The sequence below is a fragment of the Pongo abelii genome, chromosome 1 (assembly GCF_028885655.2).
Source record: "Pongo abelii isolate AG06213 chromosome 1, NHGRI_mPonAbe1-v2.0_pri, whole genome shotgun sequence".
NCBI classification, from domain to species: Eukaryota; Metazoa; Chordata; class Mammalia; order Primates; family Hominidae; genus Pongo; species Pongo abelii.
In genome coordinates, this window is record NC_071985.2 from 184,857,453 (window position 1) to 184,878,321 (window position 20,869).

At 36.8% G+C, this 20,869-nt stretch overlaps 1 protein-coding gene across 13 annotated transcripts in view; it reads left to right on the top strand.

The window, feature by feature from the left end:
- The first annotated feature begins 719 nt into the window (after nt 1-719).
- The window catches only part of SPATA6 (spermatogenesis associated 6), a 172,660-nt gene continuing 152,510 nt past the window's right edge, over nt 720-20,869 (top strand). For 9 of the 13 annotated variants that reach the window (XM_063712537.1, XM_063712515.1, XM_063712516.1 and 6 more), the window contains exons 1-3: nt 720-1,068; nt 18,192-18,329; nt 19,757-19,805. In XM_063712537.1, coding sequence (XP_063568607.1) covers nt 1,018-1,068; nt 18,192-18,329; nt 19,757-19,805 — 238 coding nt within the window. In that variant the 5' untranslated portion in view covers nt 720-1,017. The remainder of the gene's footprint in view (nt 1,069-18,191; nt 18,330-19,756; nt 19,806-20,869) is intronic. The other 4 variants (XM_054535060.2, XM_063712509.1, XM_063712520.1 and 1 more) reach the window with 3 other exon arrangements.

Consider the following 20,869-nt stretch of genomic DNA (forward strand, 5'->3'; position numbering starts at 1 on the left):
TCACATTATTATTAAGATAAACGTGTTTTATACACTTCTGCATGTATAATGTATTTTGCAATACAAATAATTTTTAACATGATTGGACTGGGCAATCTTAGGTTCTTTTTATCTTTGATTGTCCATTGCCAGGCCCTTCACAGCTGGACTTATTGTTGGCCCCTCATTGACAGTTCCACTTAAGCAATATGCATTAAGACGCATACATGGGTGAATTAGACAGGAAAATTTGAAGGGAAAAGGGAACGCGCTAACAAAGAGAATCACAGAATAGGAGACTAGGAGTATCGACCATCTGATGCAAGCCCCTCTCCTCAGGGAGGCAACTGGGGTTTAACTTGAGAGCTCCTCGGTTTCAGTCCTGGTTCCGACTTTGATTTGGGCAAGTCTCTTTAATTCCCAGTATCCTCATGCTGGCTTTGTAAACCGTGCCGTGAAATTTAAACAGGAGGACTAACAATGATTATTATTCTTTTACAGTTGGGAAAGCTGAGGCCACAGTGGGTCGCCACTAGCCCAAGGTGTTATCACCACGTTGTAAATCAGGGCTTCCCTCCGACGGCCTTACAGGAACTCCAGCTCCCTGAACTGAGAACTGTCCCATTATACAAATAGCCGCTCCCTTTCGTCCGGCTTTGGGCGCAGTCTGACATCACAGAAGAGCTGCCTTGCCTCACCCCGCCCCTTCTGAAGCCCCGCCCCCTGCCCGGCTCCGCCTCGCTCGGCGTTCGTCAAGCCCCGCCTCCAGCGCTCGTCCCCGCGCGGGTAGCCCTGGAGTGCCCCGCGCGGCCTCTCTTCCGGCCCCGCCCCTCCTGGCTGCCATGACAACGAGTCTGCGCCCCGCGCTCAGCTGCTTCTCCGGCGGAACCCAGGCTGGACCGCGGGCCCCGGCCTGGGGGCCACTGCTGCCACCGCCGCCGCCACCTCGTCTCCTCCCCGTCCCCGCCCAGCCCCAGGTCTCCCCGCCTCACTCGAGCCCGTGTCCGGGGTCACTCCCCGCCGCCCTTCCCCGCACGGATGCCGAAGGTGAAGGCGCTGCAGTGCGCCCTGGCGCTGGAGATCAGCTCAGTGAGTACCGGTAGCGCCTCCCACCCCCGGGCATTGGCTCAGGGACTCCCTCAGTCACCTCCGAGAGCCCGGAATCACCCCCAAACCTCCTTCACCCTCCGAATCATCCCTAGGGAGCGTCGACCCCACGCCCCTTCGGTCCTGCCCCACCTCGTACTCATGAGCGCCCTCCCACTCCGGCCACGCAGAGGCCTGACCCCTGCTCCGCTACGCTGGCTTCAACCCGACTTCCAACTTGCGCGCTTTCAGATCGTTCCCAAACCACTTCAGAGTTCCTATCCTCGCTCCTAACTTTCCAGTGAGAGAGAGTGTATGTGCGCGGCGCGGGGGCTTTTCATTCCTCTTCCGGGCTCCAGTTCTCTTAGAGAATTATTGCCCCCGCCTTTCCCAAGTCTGGGGGTGGGGGTCGCATTTTCTCCCGAATCCCTGCAGGTACACCACTTCAGACCAGTTTCAAACCCGCATTAATGAAGGGGCCTTCCTTTATTCTGTCTTCGAAGGAGAATCTTCCCATCCAACAATTGAAATGTGTCACAGCGCAAAGTACCTTGCCTTCTCTCCCAGGGCCTTACAGGAAAAACCCAACTCCTCAGAAATCAGTTCAGGCCCCTCCCGTCCCCAGACCCTTCCGACTTTGTGCCAGCCATTTCAAGAAAGGCCCAGTCAACTTTATGAGGGAAGCTCCTCCTTCTTCAACCTTGCAACCCCACCCCTTCACTCTCCAGACTTGCTCAAGAGGATGCTTTCCTCCATCCTCCTGTGGAAGTCCAGCTGGGGCAGAGAACCCCACTCATCCAGTGAAGGGGCTGGACCTCTCCATGCTAGGAGAAAACTCTATTCCCCTTGTTGATGTCAGAAGACTTCCAAGGGGTTTGAACTTCTTCCCCTGCATTCTTCAGAGAACCCTCTCATTCCCCTGTTTAGAGGAATACTCCAGCTTGTCTGTTCTGGAGGAAATCTCCACAAGACCCTTTCCACACCCCGTTTTAGTCCTGCAGGCCCAGACCTGTACGGAGTTTGGAACCAAAATTCACTATTCGGTCTCTTTTCACTCCTTCTTACTCAATAAGTCTTCTTATGTATATTGCCTTCTGTCTGATCTCCTAGGAAAACTTGGGGGTTGAGAGTGCTGAAATATTTACCATTACTCTCCTGGGTGCTGCAGCCAGGAGCCCTCTGCATTTCCTTCCTGTACACCCTGCTGGCCAGGCTCCACTTAACCCGTGCTTGCAGCATCCCGCCTTTCCTGGCTGGCCTTCGTCAAGTTAGAATGAGGTTGCTGCAGCACAGAACTTAAACCCCTAGGAAAATCACAGGACTGTTGTAGGTCTTTTGTTAGGTCTTAAAGAAGGCAAGTGTGGGTGGGGCAGAGTGTGAGGCAGTGGTGGTGAAGTTGAAATTTTTTTGGATTCTCCCTTTATCTTCAAGCCTGCAGAGATTTTTCTCGGAAACTCCATAGCCCTAGCTTTACTTGTTTTCCTCCCAAAGCTGCCATTTTTGACAACTTTTTGTAAAGTAAAATTAGTTTAGCAAGAAGAATGCACGAAGCTTTCTGGATCCCTTGGCCCAGGACATAAGTTAGTGAAACTCCTTCAGAGTTCAACCTTAATAGATTTTGTTACTGGCTTCTTCCTCCTCCTGCCAACTAATGGTGTTTAGCAGTCTGGTGAGTGCAGCTGCCTGACTGGCTGGCTGCAGCTTCCCTAACGTTGCCAAAACAAACTTTCTAAGAGGAAATACTCTGTTGTAACTGATTACTGCTTGAAGGAGTCGGAGTAATAGCTACATTTCTCCTGAGTATTAGTTGTATTGCAGAAAGTGAATGACTGTGTAATTCACTGTATAATAGAGCTTTGTTACTTATCAGAGCTAAAGAAAACTACGCTGGTGGAAATAATATTTTTCCCCAACAAACATTTAAGTCACAGAATTTTATAGTTCCGAGAAATCTTAGATGGAAATCATTGGATTCAATCCCTTTTTACAGCCAAGAAAATCGATGCTTAGCATGGCTATTATTTGTCTAGGATTGCACAACTGTTTAGAAGCAGATCTGCAAAATGTTCCTGAATTTTTGAACAACAAAAGCCTTTTAAAATGGCTCTGATGCTCAGAAGGAGCAAACAAACAACGCCCCCGACCCCACCCCCGCAAAAAAAAAAAAAAACCCACTAGCAAACATACAAGTTAAACATGTTTGATTGATTCATTAATTTGGCTTTGATTGAATAGAAAGGTTATATGACCCTAGATATTTTTAACGTCTTCATTTTGATTTTAGTTCCTTTCTTGTCTATTTCCTTTTTACATTTACATGGTTCAAGTTCAAGACTGTATAAAATGATATACTCAGAGAAGTGTTGCTTCCAGGCTCAAAACTATTTCCCACCTATACTCATCTGCTTTAACCATTTTCACTGGTTTTGATATAAACAGATACACAAACTCTCTCTCACATACCACACAACATATATATATATAAATATTTGTTTTTATGAAATAGGTAGCATATAAACTATTCTGTACCTTGCTTTTCTTTGTTCAGTATGTCCTGGAGATCACTCTGTATCTATTAAAACTGGCATCTTTCTCCCCAACTTTTTAAATGAAATTTTTCAAACATACAGAGTACTTAGAAGAATAGTTCAATGAATAACTGTAACCCATGACCATGTACATTAATTTGATTTGTCTATATGTATGTGTATGTTTATGTATAAAATATTTTTTTTTTGCTAAAAATTGAAAATAAATTGACATAATGATACTCCGCCTGTAAGTACTTCAGCATGTGTCTTCTAAAAATAAGGATATTAGCTGGGCATGATGACAGGCACCTGTAGTTCCAGCTACTCAGGGGACCGAGGCAGGAGGATTGTCTGAGAGTTTGAGGCTGTAGTATGCTGTGAGCACACCTATGAGTAGCCCTGCACTCCAGCCTGGGCAATACAGTGAGACCCTGTCTCTGAAATAAATACATACGTAAATAAAATTAAAAAATAAGGAGATTGTTCTGTATAACCCCAACACCATTATTACACCAAAGATAATTGGTGAGAAATTCTTAATATTTAGTTCATATTCAAGTTTTTCTGGTTGTCCCAAACATGGATTCCATAGTTAACTTTTTCAAACCAGGATCCAGTCAAGGTTTATATATTACCTTTAATCATTTGATTGATAGGTCTTTGTAGTTCATTTTAATATAGAGCAGTTCTATTTTTTTTTTTTTTAATTTCCACAATGTTCCTTTTTTTTCCTCAGTTGGTTTTGGTCAATTCATACACTCATGTCACCATCACCCAGATCAAGATTTGGAACACTTCCATCACCCCTCGCAATTCCCTTGTTCCCCTTTCAGGTCCATTCCAGACAGAACTGCTTTCCAGAGAGAAATAAGTATACGAGGTGACGGAAATGTTAATTAGCTTGAATTAATCATTTCACAGTGTATATACCTGTAGCAAAACATCACTTTGTACAGTGTAAATATATGTAATTTTTGACAAAAAAGAATGGATAAATATGTTGTAGTATACACATACAATAGAATACTACTCCACAATTCAAAGGAACTACTGATAGAACCAACAACATGGATGAATCTAAAGAACATTCTGAGCAAAAGAAGTCAGATACTAAATATCACACACTATGTGGCTCCAATGTGAAGTTTAAGTACTGGCAAACTAATCCATAGTGATAGAAATCGGAATAGTGTGCACACACACACACCTACCACATTTTCTTTATCCATTCATTCATTGATGGACACTTAGGTTGCTTCCATATCATGAGTATGGTGAATAATGCTGCAATGAATATGAGAGTGCAGATCTCTTCCATATACTAATTTCCTTTGGATACATACCTAGAAGTGAGATTGCTGGATTATATGGTAGTTCTATTTTTAATTATTTGAAGAAATTTTTCTTTTTTGAAATTATTGAGGAAATATGCTTTTTATAATGGCTCTTTTAATTTACATTTCTACCAATGGTGTACAAGGGTTCCCCTTTCTCCACATTCTTTCCAGCACTTATAATTTTTTGAATTTATTATAGTAGTCGTGCTAACGTGTGCGAGGGCATATCTTATTATAGTTTTGATTTGCATTTCCCTGATGATTAGAGATGGTAAGCACCTTTTCATACACCTGTTGGCCATTTAAGATATCTAGTCAGACCTCTTGCCCATTTTTAAAATTAGGTTTTTTGTTTTCTTGCTGTTGAGTTTGGGTCCTTACATATTTTGGATATTAACCCCTTATTAGATTTTCTCCATTCTGTGTGTTTACTGTTAGTGGTTTCCTTTGCTGTGTAGAAGCTTTTTACTCTGATGCTATCCATTCTCTTGTTGATGGTTGTTTGGGTTGCTTCCAGGTTATGGTTATTATTGGATAATACTATTATGAATATTCATTCTTGTAAAAATCTTTTTGTGGACATTACCTTTTGAACATACTTGGCTCAGTTACAGAATAGTTCATGTTGTATTATTGCCTGATTTTTTCTTCTTTTTGTGGTGACATTCAATTTTTTCCCAATTTTTATAAACTGGAAACTAGGTGTTATCTCTGATTGCCTGTTGAAAGTTGCAATCTCATTCTTCTCTACCCTTTCCATGCTTATTTTTTGCTGAAGTTTTGTGTTAGTGGTAATCTCATCTGTGTAATACTTAAGTAATATGAAAGTAAAAACATAGAAAGATTTGGATGTGTCACACAACATTTTATGTTGCCCAACAGAGCCATATGACATGAGAGAAAATATATTGCTAAGAGGAAAGTGTGACTTTTCTCAATGAATCTTTGGAGAATGATATGGTATGCTAAGTAACTTGTTTTTAAAGAGCATCAAAAGAATTATATTTTCCATCACTTACATGTTAAATCTTTAAAACATTTTATCTTTGATGAGAAGAAGTATTATTGCTGCTTTATCTCTTTACCTTCTTTTTATATTTAATATTTCAATTTTTATGAGCTTATTTGGGAAAATAGAAGGAAGATATTGGAGGTAAAGTAATAGTGTCAATTTGGGATTGCATGTAATTCTCACTTCATCTCATTACCTAACTCAAACTAATGATAGCATTGTGGCAGACAGATCTGGGTTCTTTCAATCACTACTCATCTGAACATTTATCTTTGTGATCCTTATCCAGGTTACTGTGGAGTAGTGTCTCAATCACAGTTAAGCCACAGTTGGTAGTAAATTTCGCTGGAATATAGACTTCAAAAATTTTAACTATAAAATAGTTCAAATTTATAGAAAAAAATATACTGAATCCTTTGATGCCCCACCCCCCATTTAACAAATGATAAATTTTACATGTTTGCTGCAGATTTTTGTTTTTAAGAAATATAATGTTGCATGTAGGTGAGGCCTCCTCTGTACCTTTTACATCTTCCTAACCACATTTTCCTCCCTACCTTCCTTAAGATAACTAATATCCTGAAGTTGTAGCATATTCTGTTTGTTCAGATTTTTGTACTTATTACTAAGTATTTGTGTATGTCTGTGTATAACCTATGCTGTAGTTTTGTTTTTAAATTTTGCACAAATAGTATCTTACTTGTATGTATCCTTCTGCAACCTGCTTTTTCTGATTCACTGTTTTTGAGATTTTTCAGTGTTGATTCTTGCAGGTCTAGTTCATTTCCTTCATTAGTATAAAATGGTATATGTTTATATTAACAGTGATATAATTTTTGTTCCTCTCTTAATGGACTTTTTATTAAATACTAGTAGTTAGTGCTTTTTATTATTCAAAACAATGTTTCAATGAATATATTTGCACATATTTCCTAGTATCATTGTGTCTGTTGTTCTCAGGGGTGTATTGTGTGCCCTAGGGAGCATTTTACAAATTGACTGGACTACTTCTGTTTGTCACAGTGGTTGGGGAGTCCTGTGGTATTAATTGTTCGGTATCCTGCGTGACTTGAATGTCTCATTGAATATGTAGATGAAAAACCTGTTTATAATTACTAGAGATTAATAACATAATAGCAGTTGATAATCAATTATCTATTTATAAACACAAAGTCTTTTTAAAAGGTTTTTAAAACGCATTTTACAGTAATGCAATTGCCATGTAAATTGAGGAAAGAATACACTTTGTTTGGTTTGGCACTCTGGTAAGAGTTTACTTTTTTTGGAAAATCATGGCACCAATGGCAATGCTGCTTGTGGTGTTTGAGTTGCTAGTATGGGACATTTATCATCCCACATTTGAAACTGCCCGTTTCACATAGATTCTGTGTATAGGTGCAAATGTATCTTCCAGTGTAGTCTTGCCCAAGCATTTATATGTTAGAAATATGTATTTTCTTATAAAGTATTTCTGTATTTTTTCAAACTTTAATTAGGACATTGGTTTATTGTTTAGTTATATGTATAGGTAAGTTGAAAATATTTTCTCTAAAAGGATGATTTTGGGTCTTATAGAATGGTGACCCAGTGCTCTAGGGAGTAGATCTAGAAATGGAACTATTGAGTCTCAGGGTATCCAGTTAGTTTCCTAGGAGTGTCATAACAAATTATCACAAACGTCTTTGCTTAAAACAACAGAAATTTATTCCCTCACGTTTCTGGAGGCCAGAGTACAAAATAAAAGTGTCAGCAGAACGGTGCTCCTTTCAAAAGCTCTAGGGGAGAATCTTTCCTGCCTCGTCTAGTTTTTGATGGTTCCAGGCATTCTTTGGATTGTGGCTGCTTAACTCCAATCTCGGATCCTAGAGGTTTCCTTTTCTGTGACTACCAATATCCTTTGTCCTTTAAAAGTGTAGTCTAGTTTTCTTCTTGTTAAATATATTTTGGATACTAAGCCTCTATTGGTTATATGTAATGGAATTTTCAAAGATTGTCTAGTTGAAGTTTATATTTTACTTTGTTTTTGCTCTTTTTAGTACTGCATGTTTTTCATTTTCTAATTTTTTCGTTTCTGGTAAACAAAGAATGCTATTGATTTTTTAGATGATTATTTTACTTGACAAACTTGTATATATTGTGTTATTGATTTTTTAAATTAAGTTTTTTATGGAACTATAGCATATATTCATAAAGTACACAAATCGTAAATGCGTAATCACCAATAATTAGAATATTATCAGAACCCCAGATTGCTCCATTGGGCTGTCTCCCTCCCGCCACTTCACCTACCCCTGTTCCTCTCCCAAAGGTAACCACATCTTGACTTCTATCACAATATATTTTGAAGTTTTGAAATCTAGCTATATCTATCTATGATCTATCTATTTTGTATGGTCTGAATTCTTTTATGTCTAACCAATTTCTGAGAGTTTATCCTTGTGGTTTATGAGGCAATAGCCCTTTTTCCCCTTCTTAAATGAATATACCCCTATTTATTCATCCTATTGTTGATGGACATTCTCATTGTTTCTAGTTTGGGGATATTACAAATTGTGCTCTTATGAGCATTCCTGTATATATCTTTGTTGCACATTTTATATTTTAATTTTGGATGCAACATTAAATAACATGAAATAACATTATTTCAATAGTTACTTGTATTTTGTATATGGAAAATGACATTGTTTGAAAATAGACAGTTTTGACTTTTGCAGTACAATCCTTTGTCTGTCTGTTTATTTATTTATTTATTTATTTTTTTGTCTTGTCTTTATTTTGATGGCTAGAATTCCTAGTATAGTGTTTAATGTTAGGGGTAACAGAGTAGGTTTCTTTGTCTTTTTTTCTGATTTTAAATTATGCTTCTGAAGTTTCACCAGTATTAGATCAAATCCTATGAAATTGCTGATAATGGGCCATTTTTTTGGCTTAAAAAAACCTCAGCCATTTCAAATGTAGTTCAACCTAATAGAATATTGGCTGTAGGGTTTTCATTTATTGAGTTAATGCAGTTCCCTTCTTTTCTAATTTTAAAAAATCCTGAATGTTGAGTTATTTGGGGTGTTTTTTTTTTAATCCAGTGAAATTATTATATAATATTGCTTTCATAGTCTGTAAAAAAAAATGACACTTTTTGATGTTGAACTATTCCTATTCCTGTGATAAGTTCTTTTAAGTCAGGATGTACAGTTTTTACTCTGTTTTGCTGGATTTGATTGGCTAATTTTTTATTTAGGATCTTTTATTTGTATTTGTAGAGAGATTTTAGCTTTATGAGTCAAATACTTTTTTTCACTTATTTTTAAAACATTTATTTTGAAATATTTCAGAAATATAGGAAGTTATAGAGTAACATTTAATGAACACCTGTGTACCCATCCAAGTGAAGCGTCCTGTAAATCTCTGCCTAATAAAATCCCTTTTTGCTTCTTCTTTTTGGCTAATCGGTATCCTGAATTTTGTATTTACCACTCCTCTGCAATTTGCAGTATTTTTTCTCATTGTAATATCTGCCTTTAAGGCACTTGATTTGCTTCCAGTTGCTGTTTAACTGGCATCTCAAAGGTATTGATAATGTTTTAAAATCATTTGGCTGTAAATATTTTATAATTCTTATTATGATTTCTACTTTAGCTTATGATCTATCTAGGATTTGTTTTAATTCCAAGATGCATAAGATTTACGTGTAACACTCTCCCATACTCATACTCTCCCCCCTACCTATACACATACATACTCACACATATACATATATATTATCTTTTATTGTGATATTTTAATGAATTGCATTGGGGTCATGTATTAGGGTTCTCCAGAAAAACAGAACCAATAGGATATACTATATAGTTATTTAATAGGGAATTTATTATGGGGATTGGCTCACTTGATTATGACGGCTTTGCAATCCCATGATATGCTGCCTGTAAGCTGTCTGCAAGCTGCAGAACCAGGGAAGCTTGGTGACGTAATTCAATCTGAGTACAAAGGCCTGAGAACCAGGTGTAAGTCTTGGAGCCTGAAGGGTTGAGAACCTGCAGTTCTGTTATCCAAAGGCAGGAAAAGATGGATGTCCGAGCTCAAGGAGGGAGAGCACATTTGCCCTTAATCTGACCTTTTGTTCTATCTTTGCCCTCAACAGATGGTATAATTCCTGCCCACATTGGTGAGGGTGGTCTTTGTTACTCAATCTGCTGATTCAAATATTAATCTCTTATGGAAACATCCTCACAGACACACCAAGAAATAATGTTTACCAGCTACTTGTGTATCCCTTAACCCAGTGAAGTAGATACATAAAATTAACCATCATAGCTAGTGAACAAGGTCTCTGATATTATGTTTGTTATTTCCTTTGTGTCCTGATACTTATCCAATTGTTGTGAATGCTCTCTACTTGCTTAAAATAATATATAATCTTATTTGTTGGATGTACGGCTCTATCTGTCATTATCACATCAGTCTTACTTATTCTGAAATTCAATTCCATATTAAATTTTTTGTCTGCATGATCTACCCGTTTGTAATGGAGAGGTATTAAAATCTTCACTATGATTATGTATTTTCACTTTATCTTTGATGTATTTCAGTACACTGTGATGTATAGAGCTGTGGATTTATTTGTTTATTCTGTTTTGCACTGGGTGTATGCTTTCCACTTGAGAATTTAAGGTTTTCTGTAGTTCTTGAAAATTCTTAGCTATCATATTTTTGAGTATTGTTTTTCTGCTGTTCTCTCCTGTCTTACCTTCTGGCAGTACTATTAGATATGTATTAGAACTTTTATCTATTCTCAATGTTTCTTAAGAGCTTTATTTGTTATTCTTTAAATTTATCAGGCAGCCCTTGAACCAGAACAGGTTCAGAGAGGCTCCTAAATGCTTTTCTTTTTTAACATTAAAAAAAACTTCTTGTTTTTAGAGAATTCTTCAATATTAAATTTGTACTTAATAATTTAAAATTTATCTCTTCTACTGGGATTTTTAACTTAATTGACTAAATTTTCCAAAATTCTCATTTAGTCTTTCTTTTTAAATATCTGCCAATTTTCATTCTTACCGGTATATATTGACTTTGTATTTTGTGACTTTGCAAAATTTCCCTATTATTTCTAGTAGCACATTTTGCAATAGGTCACAACTAAGATGTTTGAAAATACATTGTTTACTTCTTCCTTTTCAACCTGTGTGCCTTTTATTTCTTTCATTTCCAAATATCTTTTTCTTGTCCTTCTGCACTGGCTGGAACCTGTGGTGCATTGTGGTATAGAGGTGTTGAGAGTGGAGTGGACATTCTTAACTTTTTGCTGATATTAGGGGCAATTATTCAGTCTTTCAGTGTCAAGTATGTTTGATATCAGATTTAGGCTTTTGCACAGATATTCTTTTTCAGTTGAGGAAATTTCCTTCTGAGTTTGCTGAGAACATTTATTATGAATGAGGCTTAAATTTTGTCAAATGCTTTTTTTCCAAACAGAAAATGAATTAAAAGAATTTCGAAGATTTAATGCTGTAATATACCTTTTAGAAGTGATTTAATAAGCCTGGTGCAGTGGCACATGCTTGTAATCCCAGTGCTTTGTGAGGCTGAGGTGGGAGGATCACTTGAGCCTAGGAGTTTGAGATCAGTCTGGGCAACATAGTGAGACCCCATATCTGAAAAAAAAAATTAGGCAGGCATGGTGGCACCTGCTTGTAGTCTTAGCCACTTGGGAGGTTGAGGTGAGAGGATTCCTGGAGCCCAGGAGTTTGAGGCTGCAGTGAGCTATGATCACGCTACTGCATTCTAGCCTGGACAACAGAGCAAGGCCTCATATCTTAAAAAAAAAATGACTTAATTACATCCCACAAATTTTGATATGTTGTGTTTTCATTTTTATTCAGTTGGAAGTTTTTTTCTAATTTGTCTTATAATTTCTTCTTTGACCTATGAGTGATTTAGGACCCTATTATTTAATTTCCAAATATTTAGGTATTTTTTTCAGATATTTTCCCATGATTGATTTCTAGTTTAATTTCATTCTGGTTAGAGAATATACTCTGCATGATTTTAAAAAAATATTTATGTCCTTTTATGTTGATTGAGACTTGTTTTATGACTCACAGTATCATCTGTCATGGGGAATGTTTTTATGTGCCCTTGGAAAAAAATATGTGTATCCTTCTGTTGTTAGATGAAGTACTCTGTAAATGTCATTTAGGTCAAATTAGTAAATATTGCTTATATCTTCTATATCTTTAATGATTACTTGACTGCTTATTTTTGTTAGTTATTGAAAGGGAAGTACTGAAATTCAAATGTGTAATTTTTTGCTTTATTTACTTTGACACTGTATAATTAGATGCTATTATATTTAATTTAATTTGATTGTGTTAGTAAATCAAACTTTTAATCAATATGAAATGTTCCCCTTTATCCTTGGTGATTTTTCTCTTTCTGAAGTCTACTTTATGTCATATTAACTACCCCAGCTTTTATGATTAGTAATTGGATGATAGATCTTTTCCCTCATTTCACTCTTATCCTTAGTCTTTATCTTTTTGAAGTTGCAGTATTATTCACATCCCATGAATTTTTTTTTTTTTTTTTTTTTTTTTTTGATATGGAGTCTCACACTGTTGCCTAGGCTAGTGTGCAGTGATGCGATCTTGGCTCACTGTGACCACCGCCTCCTGGGTTCAAGCAGTTCTCCTGCCTCAGCCTCCCGAGTAGCTAGGATTACAGGTGCCCACCACCACGCCCAGTTAATTTTTTGTATTTTTAGTAGAGATGGGTTTTCACTATGTTGGCCAGGCTGGTCTCAAACTCCGGACCTCATGATCCACCTGCCTCATCTTCCCAAAGTGCTGGGATTACAGGTGTGAGCCACCAGGCCTGACTGAAATGTTACCTTTTAAAGTGTACAATTTAGTAAATTTTAGTATATTCACAAAGTTGTGCAAAAATCACTACTAATTTCAAAACATTTTCGTCACCATATAAAAAAATCCTGTATCTGTTAGTAGTCATTCCCTATTCTCCCTCTCCCACCAGCCCCTGGATCTAATTCCCGTATCTGTAGATTTGCCTATACTGGACATTTCTATAAATGGAATCAAACAATATGTGGCCTTTTGTATCTTACTTTTTTTTACTTAGCATAATGCTTTTAAGGTTCATCCCTGTTGTAGCATGTATCAGTACTTTATTTCTTTTTATGGTGAATAATATTTCATTGTATGGACATAACATATTTTGCCTATCCATTAATCAGTTTGTTAGAGTAGACAGCCAAAAATGAGCAGGCAGGGTTGCCCCTGGGAAAAGAAGTCCTGGATACTCTGCCCACTGACAGACAGCAAAAAAGACAGCAAAAAAGATTGGCTACACCTGGCCTTGTGCTTTTTAAAACTTTTTTCACTTAACATAATGCTTTTAAGGTTCATCCATGTTGTAGCATGTAATAGTAGTTTATTTCTTTTTATGGCCAAAAAAATAGTTGGATCATAGTTTTGAATCCATTCTGCCAATCTATACCTTTTGGTTGGAGTGTTTAGTCAATTTATCTTTAATGTAACCACAGATAAGATTTATTTGTGTCATTCTGTCATTTGTTTTCTGTGACTATTTTGTCTGTTCCTCCATTATTGCTTTTTTTGTGTTAATTATTTTTTAGTGTGCCACTTACATTTTTTTAAAGCTGTATTTTTAAAGTTACTTTCTTAGTGCTTGTCTGGGGTTTACAATTAGCATCTTAATTTATAATCTGGTATGGATTAATACTAACTTATTTTCACTATTACATAAAACCTTCGCTTCTATTTTGTTCTATTCTCCCTCCCTTCCTTTATATTATTCTCATACAAATTACATTTTTATAAATATAAGTACACCAGCACAGTTTTATAATTTTTGCTTTCTGTAATTGTTTTTGAAATAAAATAGGAGAAATAAGAGAAAAATGCATTTACACTGTTTTTATATTTATATAGTTTCATTTACTGGTACTCTTTTTTTTTCTTAATGTGGATATGAGCCTATGTCTAGTATCCTTTCAGTTCAACCTGAAAGATTCTCTTTAAGTATTTTTGATAGGGAAGTTCTGCTAGTGATGAGCTATCTCAGTTGTTTATTTGGGAATCGCTTAGTTTTACTTCCTTTTTGAAAGAAAATTTTTGTGGGTATTGAATTATTTGAAAGTTTTCTTCTGTCAGCACTTTGAGTCAGTTATCACTCTGCCTACTGGCTTCATGTTTCTGATGAGAAATCAGCCGTTAATCTTATTGAAGATTATTGATGCCTGCTGAATCACTTCTATCTTGTTGTTTTCAAGATTCTCTCTTCTTGAGAGTTCATTGGATTCTCTTCTTTTTTTCTTTTTTGAGATGGAGTCTTGCTGTGTTGCCCAGGCTGGAGTGCAGTGGTGTGATCTTGTTTCACTGCAACCTCTGCCTCCCGGGTTCAAGCAATTCTCCTGCCTCAGCCTCTTGAGTAGCTGGGATTACAGGCGTGTGCCACCATGCCCAGCTAATTTTTGTGTTTTTAGTAGAGATGGGGTTTCGCCATGTTGGCCAAGCTGGTCTCCAACTCCTGATCTCAGGAGATCCACCCATGTGGGCCTCCCAAAGTGCTGGGATTCCAGGCGTGAGCCACCACGCCCGGATAGATTATCTTCTATTGAAAGTTTATTAGGTGCACAGGTTGGAGTTCTGTGATTTTTTTAAAAAGCTTTAAATTTTTTTTTCTGTAGAGAGAGGCTCTCACTATGTTGCCCAGGCTGGTCTTGAACTCCTGGCCTCAAGTTATCCTCCCTTGATTTCTTTGATTTTGTTGGATTCTCTTATTGGTTTTCTTTAAACATCAGAAGATTTCATACATCATTTCTTGTGATACCCTTTCTGAGGCTCCCATTCTATTTATTTTACTGTGCTTGGTGGTATCCCACAGGTCTGAAACTCTGTTCACTTTTCCTTCTGTTAATCAGACTGGATGATCTTAATTGACATATTTTCAGGTTCCCTTATTCTTTCTTCCGACAGCTCATATCTCCTCTTGAACTTCTCTAGTGAATTTTTAATTTAATTTTGGCACTTTTTTCACTCTAGAATTTTTATTTGGTTCTGTTAAAAATTTTTATCTGTTTATTGATATTTCTTATTTGATGAGACAGCATTGCCATACTTTCATTTAGATAATTAGACAAGATTTCCTTTAGTTCTTTGTATTATTTACAATAGATTTCAGATCTTTGTTTAGTAAGCCCAACTTCTGGGCTTCCTCAGGGACAGTTTTTATTGACTGCTCTTTTTTTTTTTTTCCCCATGTATAGGCTGTGCTTCCTATTTCTTTGCATGTTGCAATTTTTGTTGAAAATTTGACTTTTTAAATTATGTGGGACTGTGTAAATCAGAGCTCCTCCCTTTCTCCTGAGTTTGTTATTGTCTGGTATCATCGTTTTTTGTTTGTTTAATTAATTTCCTGAACTAACTCTGTAAAATCTGTAATCTTTGTCATGTGTAGCCACTGATGGCTTTGCTCAATTAGCTTTATAGTCTCCTAAAGATTGGCCTTCTATTTCCTTAAATGTTTGAACCAAGAGGTCTTTCAGTCATTGTCAGGGTTCTCTGTTTATATGTTGGGGTATGCTTTGTGCACCCTGGCAGCCATTTACAACTCTGCCTTAGCCTTCACTTCCAACTTTCTCAAAGCCTCAAGGTCAGCCAGAGGTGAAGGGTTATGGCTTTCTCAGGTCATTTCTGGGCACATGAACAGCTTTGCACATGTGCATGCTCTTCTGAATTGCCAAGTCTATGTCATAGCTTGTCAAGGTGATTTAAGTCAACCACTTTGCTAGGTATTTTCTATTTGTCCCATCTGATTTCTTTTAGCCTCCCTTTTCTAGCTTTCTTTTTGGAAAGCTCCTGGGTGTTCTTTTAAGAGATAACAGAATTTGTAGAATTGTAGATGAAAAAAACAACGCCTTCTTGCATATGTTACAAATTGGATAGAGACTCAGCAGTTTCCAGTGAGGACAATTAGAGCAGAAAAAATATAAGAGCCTCAAATTTGAGGCAAGGATGTAATGTTAAATTTTCTAATAGCTACATTTTAAAAAGTTAAAGTAGTAGGCCAGGTGCTGTGGCTCATGTCTGTAATCCCAGCACTTTGGGAGGCCAAGGTGGGCAGATCACAAGGTCAGGAGATTGAGACCGTCCTGGCTAACACGGTGAAATCCCGTCTCCACTAAAAATACAAAAAATTAGCCAGGCATGGTGGTGGGTGCCTGTAGTAGTCCAGCTGCTCGGGAGGCTGAGGCAGGAGAATGGCGTGAACCCAGGAGGCGGAGCTTGCAGTGAGCCTAGACCACGCCATTGTACCCCAGCCTGGGCAACACAGCGAGACACTGTCTCAAAAAAAAGAAAAAACAAAAAAAGTTAAAGAGGTAGTCAAAAGTAATAATATGTTTTACTTAAATCAATGTATTCAAAATATCCTTTCAACATGCAATTAATATAACAGTTATTAATGAAATATTTTACAGATTTTTTTTTACTGAGTCTTAAAAATCCATTGTGTATTTTACACTTACAGCCCATCTTAAGTTAGACTAGCTATATCTCTGGGCGTAATTGGCTAGTGCCTACCATTTTGGACAGCACAGACTTAGAGGGAATCTAAGACGGTTTTAGTTTTAATGAGGCAAAGCAAGAAATGAACCTTATGGACAGAATGAGATTTGCTGAGGACCCTGGTTTTAATGATCAATTGGGAATATATTAGAGCAAAAGTGGAACATAGAGTAAGAGGGATATGGAGTCAGATAGCTGGCAGAGAAGATAATTAGTATGTACAAAAGGATGTGAAGTATTTGTCATTTATTCAATGTAATAGTGTGGTAAGATGGCAGATTATATGGTTTTTAATCTAATAATTGTGATAGTATTAATGAATGTTCTGTCAAGCACTGCTGTAAGCACTTTGAATATATTAACTTATTTAATCTTATGACTCATTTACTTTGTGACCTTAAGTTAGTAGATCACTTTAACTTTCCTGGGGCTCTGTTCGTTTCACATATAAAAAACTCAAAGCTAGACTAGATAATCTCTATGCTTTTTCTTAATACTGAAGGTCTATCTTTGGATACAATGATGAGGAAAAGAAAATTTCTGTCCTCAGGAAATTTATGATCAAGAGGTGATATGTACCCACTTAATTAAAATGCATGTACACAATAATTTATACCATAATTACAAAATGCTACAGAAATTTAAGACATACTTACTTGCATATAGTAAGTTCATAATAAATGTTTGAGTTAGGTTGAATTGAATAATGGTGAATCAAGAGAAGTTTTGTGTAGGAGACGTTCATTGATGTATGTCTTGGCAGGTGGTAGGAATAAATGAGGAGGAGATGGAATGGAGTAGTAAGGAGTTACTGCTCCTTACATTGTATTATATTATGTTGCATTATATGATGATGAAACAACATGAGTCAAGAAAAGAGAACAATAAAAAATGTACTTTGAATGTGTTGTTGGGAGTGTTGGGTAATATTATATTGGACTCAAATCTTAGAGAGCCTTTAATATCCTGCTAAGGGTGTGGTTGATCACTGGCAGTAGAATATGGTAGGTACTGGAGAGACTGTGCTATCTGTTATTTGATAACCACACATTTTTTGCCTATATGTTCTATCAGTCACAATGAGGATAGTTAAGTGCAATTTAATATGTAAAAAGTACTTTATTGGGCTAGAAACTTTCAATTTATTAGCTTTGAAACTTTGTCATATTGCTTTTGATGAAGATATCTATGGACTGCGATTTTGGGTGGTAGAAGTCAGATTTGTGGTTTTTATCGGCCTTTTTTTTTTTTTTAAATTCTCTAATGTTTTATTTCTGCTGAGTGTTAATCCTTTGTGATTAAATGATGCTGAATAACTTTATGTCAGCATTCAGCATAAAGTGGGAGCCTCAGGCTGACTGTTTAAAACTATTAGTGTCTGTCCCAAGAGCTAGTACATAGAACTTCAAATGTGGCACAAGTAACCAAATGGAAAATCGTAGTTTTCTCAGAGGGATGAAAGTTATAAAAGCATTTCATTTAACTCTGTAAACACTAGTCTCTGTCTCTCTCTCTGTATTTGTGAGTATTTTTTATTAAGTTAGCAGACTAATGTTTTTATGTAATATTTGATAATTATTTTAGTAGGATAGTTCAGGTACTTTATAAAGCAGTTACATCCATTTTATCTAATTTCTTTCAGGTAACTTGCCCAGGAGTCGTGCTTAAAGACAAAGAGGACATCTATCTTAGCATCTGTGTGTTTGGCCAATACAAAAAGACACAATGTGTCCCAGCCACTTTTCCCCTGGTCTTCAATGCCAGAATGGTGTTTGAAAAGGTGAGTTCAAATATCGGATGAAGTATTAACAAACAAAAAAATCAAAGTCATTCTAATTTTTGAGTAAAAGCCTATAACAAATTATTACTGCTGACTGTGTGCTTTGGTTTAATTCAAAAGGACATTTGTAACTTAAGTCTGGAAGCTTGAAAATTTGCATTAAATATGCATTGAATCAGTTGTTTTTTTTTTCCTTGATTAGCTTATTCCTAAAATTGATTTAGTGGACTTTATGTAACATAGAATCTTGATTTCTAAATAATGATTTTCATAAAAAGAGAGCAAAGTCATTAATAGATAAGAATATGTCAGCCATGCGCGGTGGCTCATGCCTGTAATCCCAGCACTTTGGGAGGCCGAGGCGGGTGGATCACCTGAGGTCAGGAGTTCGAGACCAGTCTGGTCAACATGGGGAAACCCTGTCTCTACTAAAAATGCAAAAAATAGCCAGATGTGGTGGCACCTGCCTATAATCCCACTTACTTGGGAGGCTGAGGCAGGAGAATTGCTTGAACCTGGGAGGCAGAGGTTGCAGTGAGAGGAGATAGCGCCATTGCACTCCAGCCTGGGTGACAGAGCAAGACTCCATCTAAAAAAAAAAAACAAAAAAAACCCGAAAGAGTATATGATATTTTACTTATGACTGTTTCTTGGTACTTCTTTCTATAAGTCTTTTTTTCCCACTAAAACTGCAGCTTTTGGTTAATTGCGACCAATTATGTTTCTTACTTTTTAATTTCCTTCTTTCTCACCTTCTTTCCTTTCTTCTCACCTTCCTTCCTTCCCTTTTTCCTTCTTTCTTTTCTTCTTTTTCTCCAGAACCTACTCTATTCTGTGGACTTTTCTAGGCCCTGAGGACACATGGTAAACAAGGCAAAATCCTCCCCTCTGGGAGCTTTCATTGTAATGGGGGAAACAGACAATGACCAGATAAATATGTGAATAATTTTAGATAGTGATAAGTGCATGAAGAGAATAATGGGCGGGTAAGGGGATTTGGGGGATTGTCTATTTTAAAAGGTGGTCAGAGAAGGCAATAACATTTAAGCTGAGCCTGAACTATGAGACTATATTACTCTTATTTGAAGGTCTAGGAGAGGAGCATTCTAAGTAGAAGAATAACAAATATAAAGGCTTGTAGTTGAAAATAAGCTTGATGGGTTGGAGAAACACCAAGAAGGCCTGGTATGATCATGGTAACAGGAGGAAGAATGCTAGCAGAGAAAGTTGGAGACAGAGGCAGCACAAGCTATAAAGGTTATTTGTAGAATCTTTTGTAGTGATGGGAAGCAGAGAGGAACTGACAGTTCTCAATAATGTCAAAAGTTTCTGTGATTGTGAAAGGAATGATATTTTGAGAATGAGGGGAGAAAAAAATAGTCATATGTATCTTCCTTCCTGCCTCTCCCTATATCTTCTCACTATAGGTGTTCCCGGAAGCAGTAGATCCTGGAGATGTGGTTACACAGCTTGAATGTAAGTTTTTTAACTTTTTAATTCCTGATTCTAAGACATTTTAGGATTTATTATCCTTATGATCTTTAATCTTGGGTTAAATAAAAGTTTAAAAGGGGTTAGTAGAACTTTAAAAATCTTGAGCTGAGACTTTTTAATACTTTTTAGAATTTCAGAATATTCCTGGAAATAATAAAAGATATGTATGCTGCAGAGAGGCTGATAATTATTTCTTTTTTTGTGTGTTTGGTCTGTGGAAAACAGAGACTTATTTAAACTTTTTATTGATTAAAATGATATGGGGTGTTTGTGATATAGTGACAGAAATTTATGTTAGGTGAGATTTTCCCCTGCAAACAGAAATATGTCTTCAACTTCAGTGTGTTTCAAGTCAAGAGAGTGAATAACAGATCAAAGTAATGGTAGCTTAAAATATATGCTTTTGCACTTTACATTGCATTCATTACATTAATAAATTATTTGAAAAACACATTTTTTCAAGGCTCTGCATAACAAGTAAATTCTTCAAACTACTTAGAATAACTATAAAAAGATAGAACTATTTGTGAGAGCAGCAATGCAGAAGTGTACACTTTTTAAGCTCTGAGTGTTAATGAAAAGCTCCGTTAATTTATCTTTGTAAATTAGAAAGGGCTCTGGGATCACCAGATTGATCTAATGTATAACTGTGGCTCAAAAGGCCAGTAAAATTGAGCATAATCATTATTAACTTTCCTTTCCATTTGGCCTCCCCTGCTGGCCCCATTGCAACTTCAGCAATGTAGAAACATGTAGCCTGGAACATGTAAGAATCTGGGTATTAGAGGGAGGAAGAGTCTGGCCCATTGTCTGTCTCATGGAGCTTATAGTTTAGTGACTCTTCTCCAAATAACTCTTTATGGCCAATGTCAATATCTTATTTATTTTGTATAACTGCTGTAGCCCTTGGTGTTATGTTTTCCACTGTTGCAGACTAGCTAGGTGGCAGTGTGGTGCTAATGGATATATGAATTTTAATATTTACTGAACATCTTGTTCAGTATCTGGGAAATTGTGTATTTTAGAAAAAAATGAAGATACACATT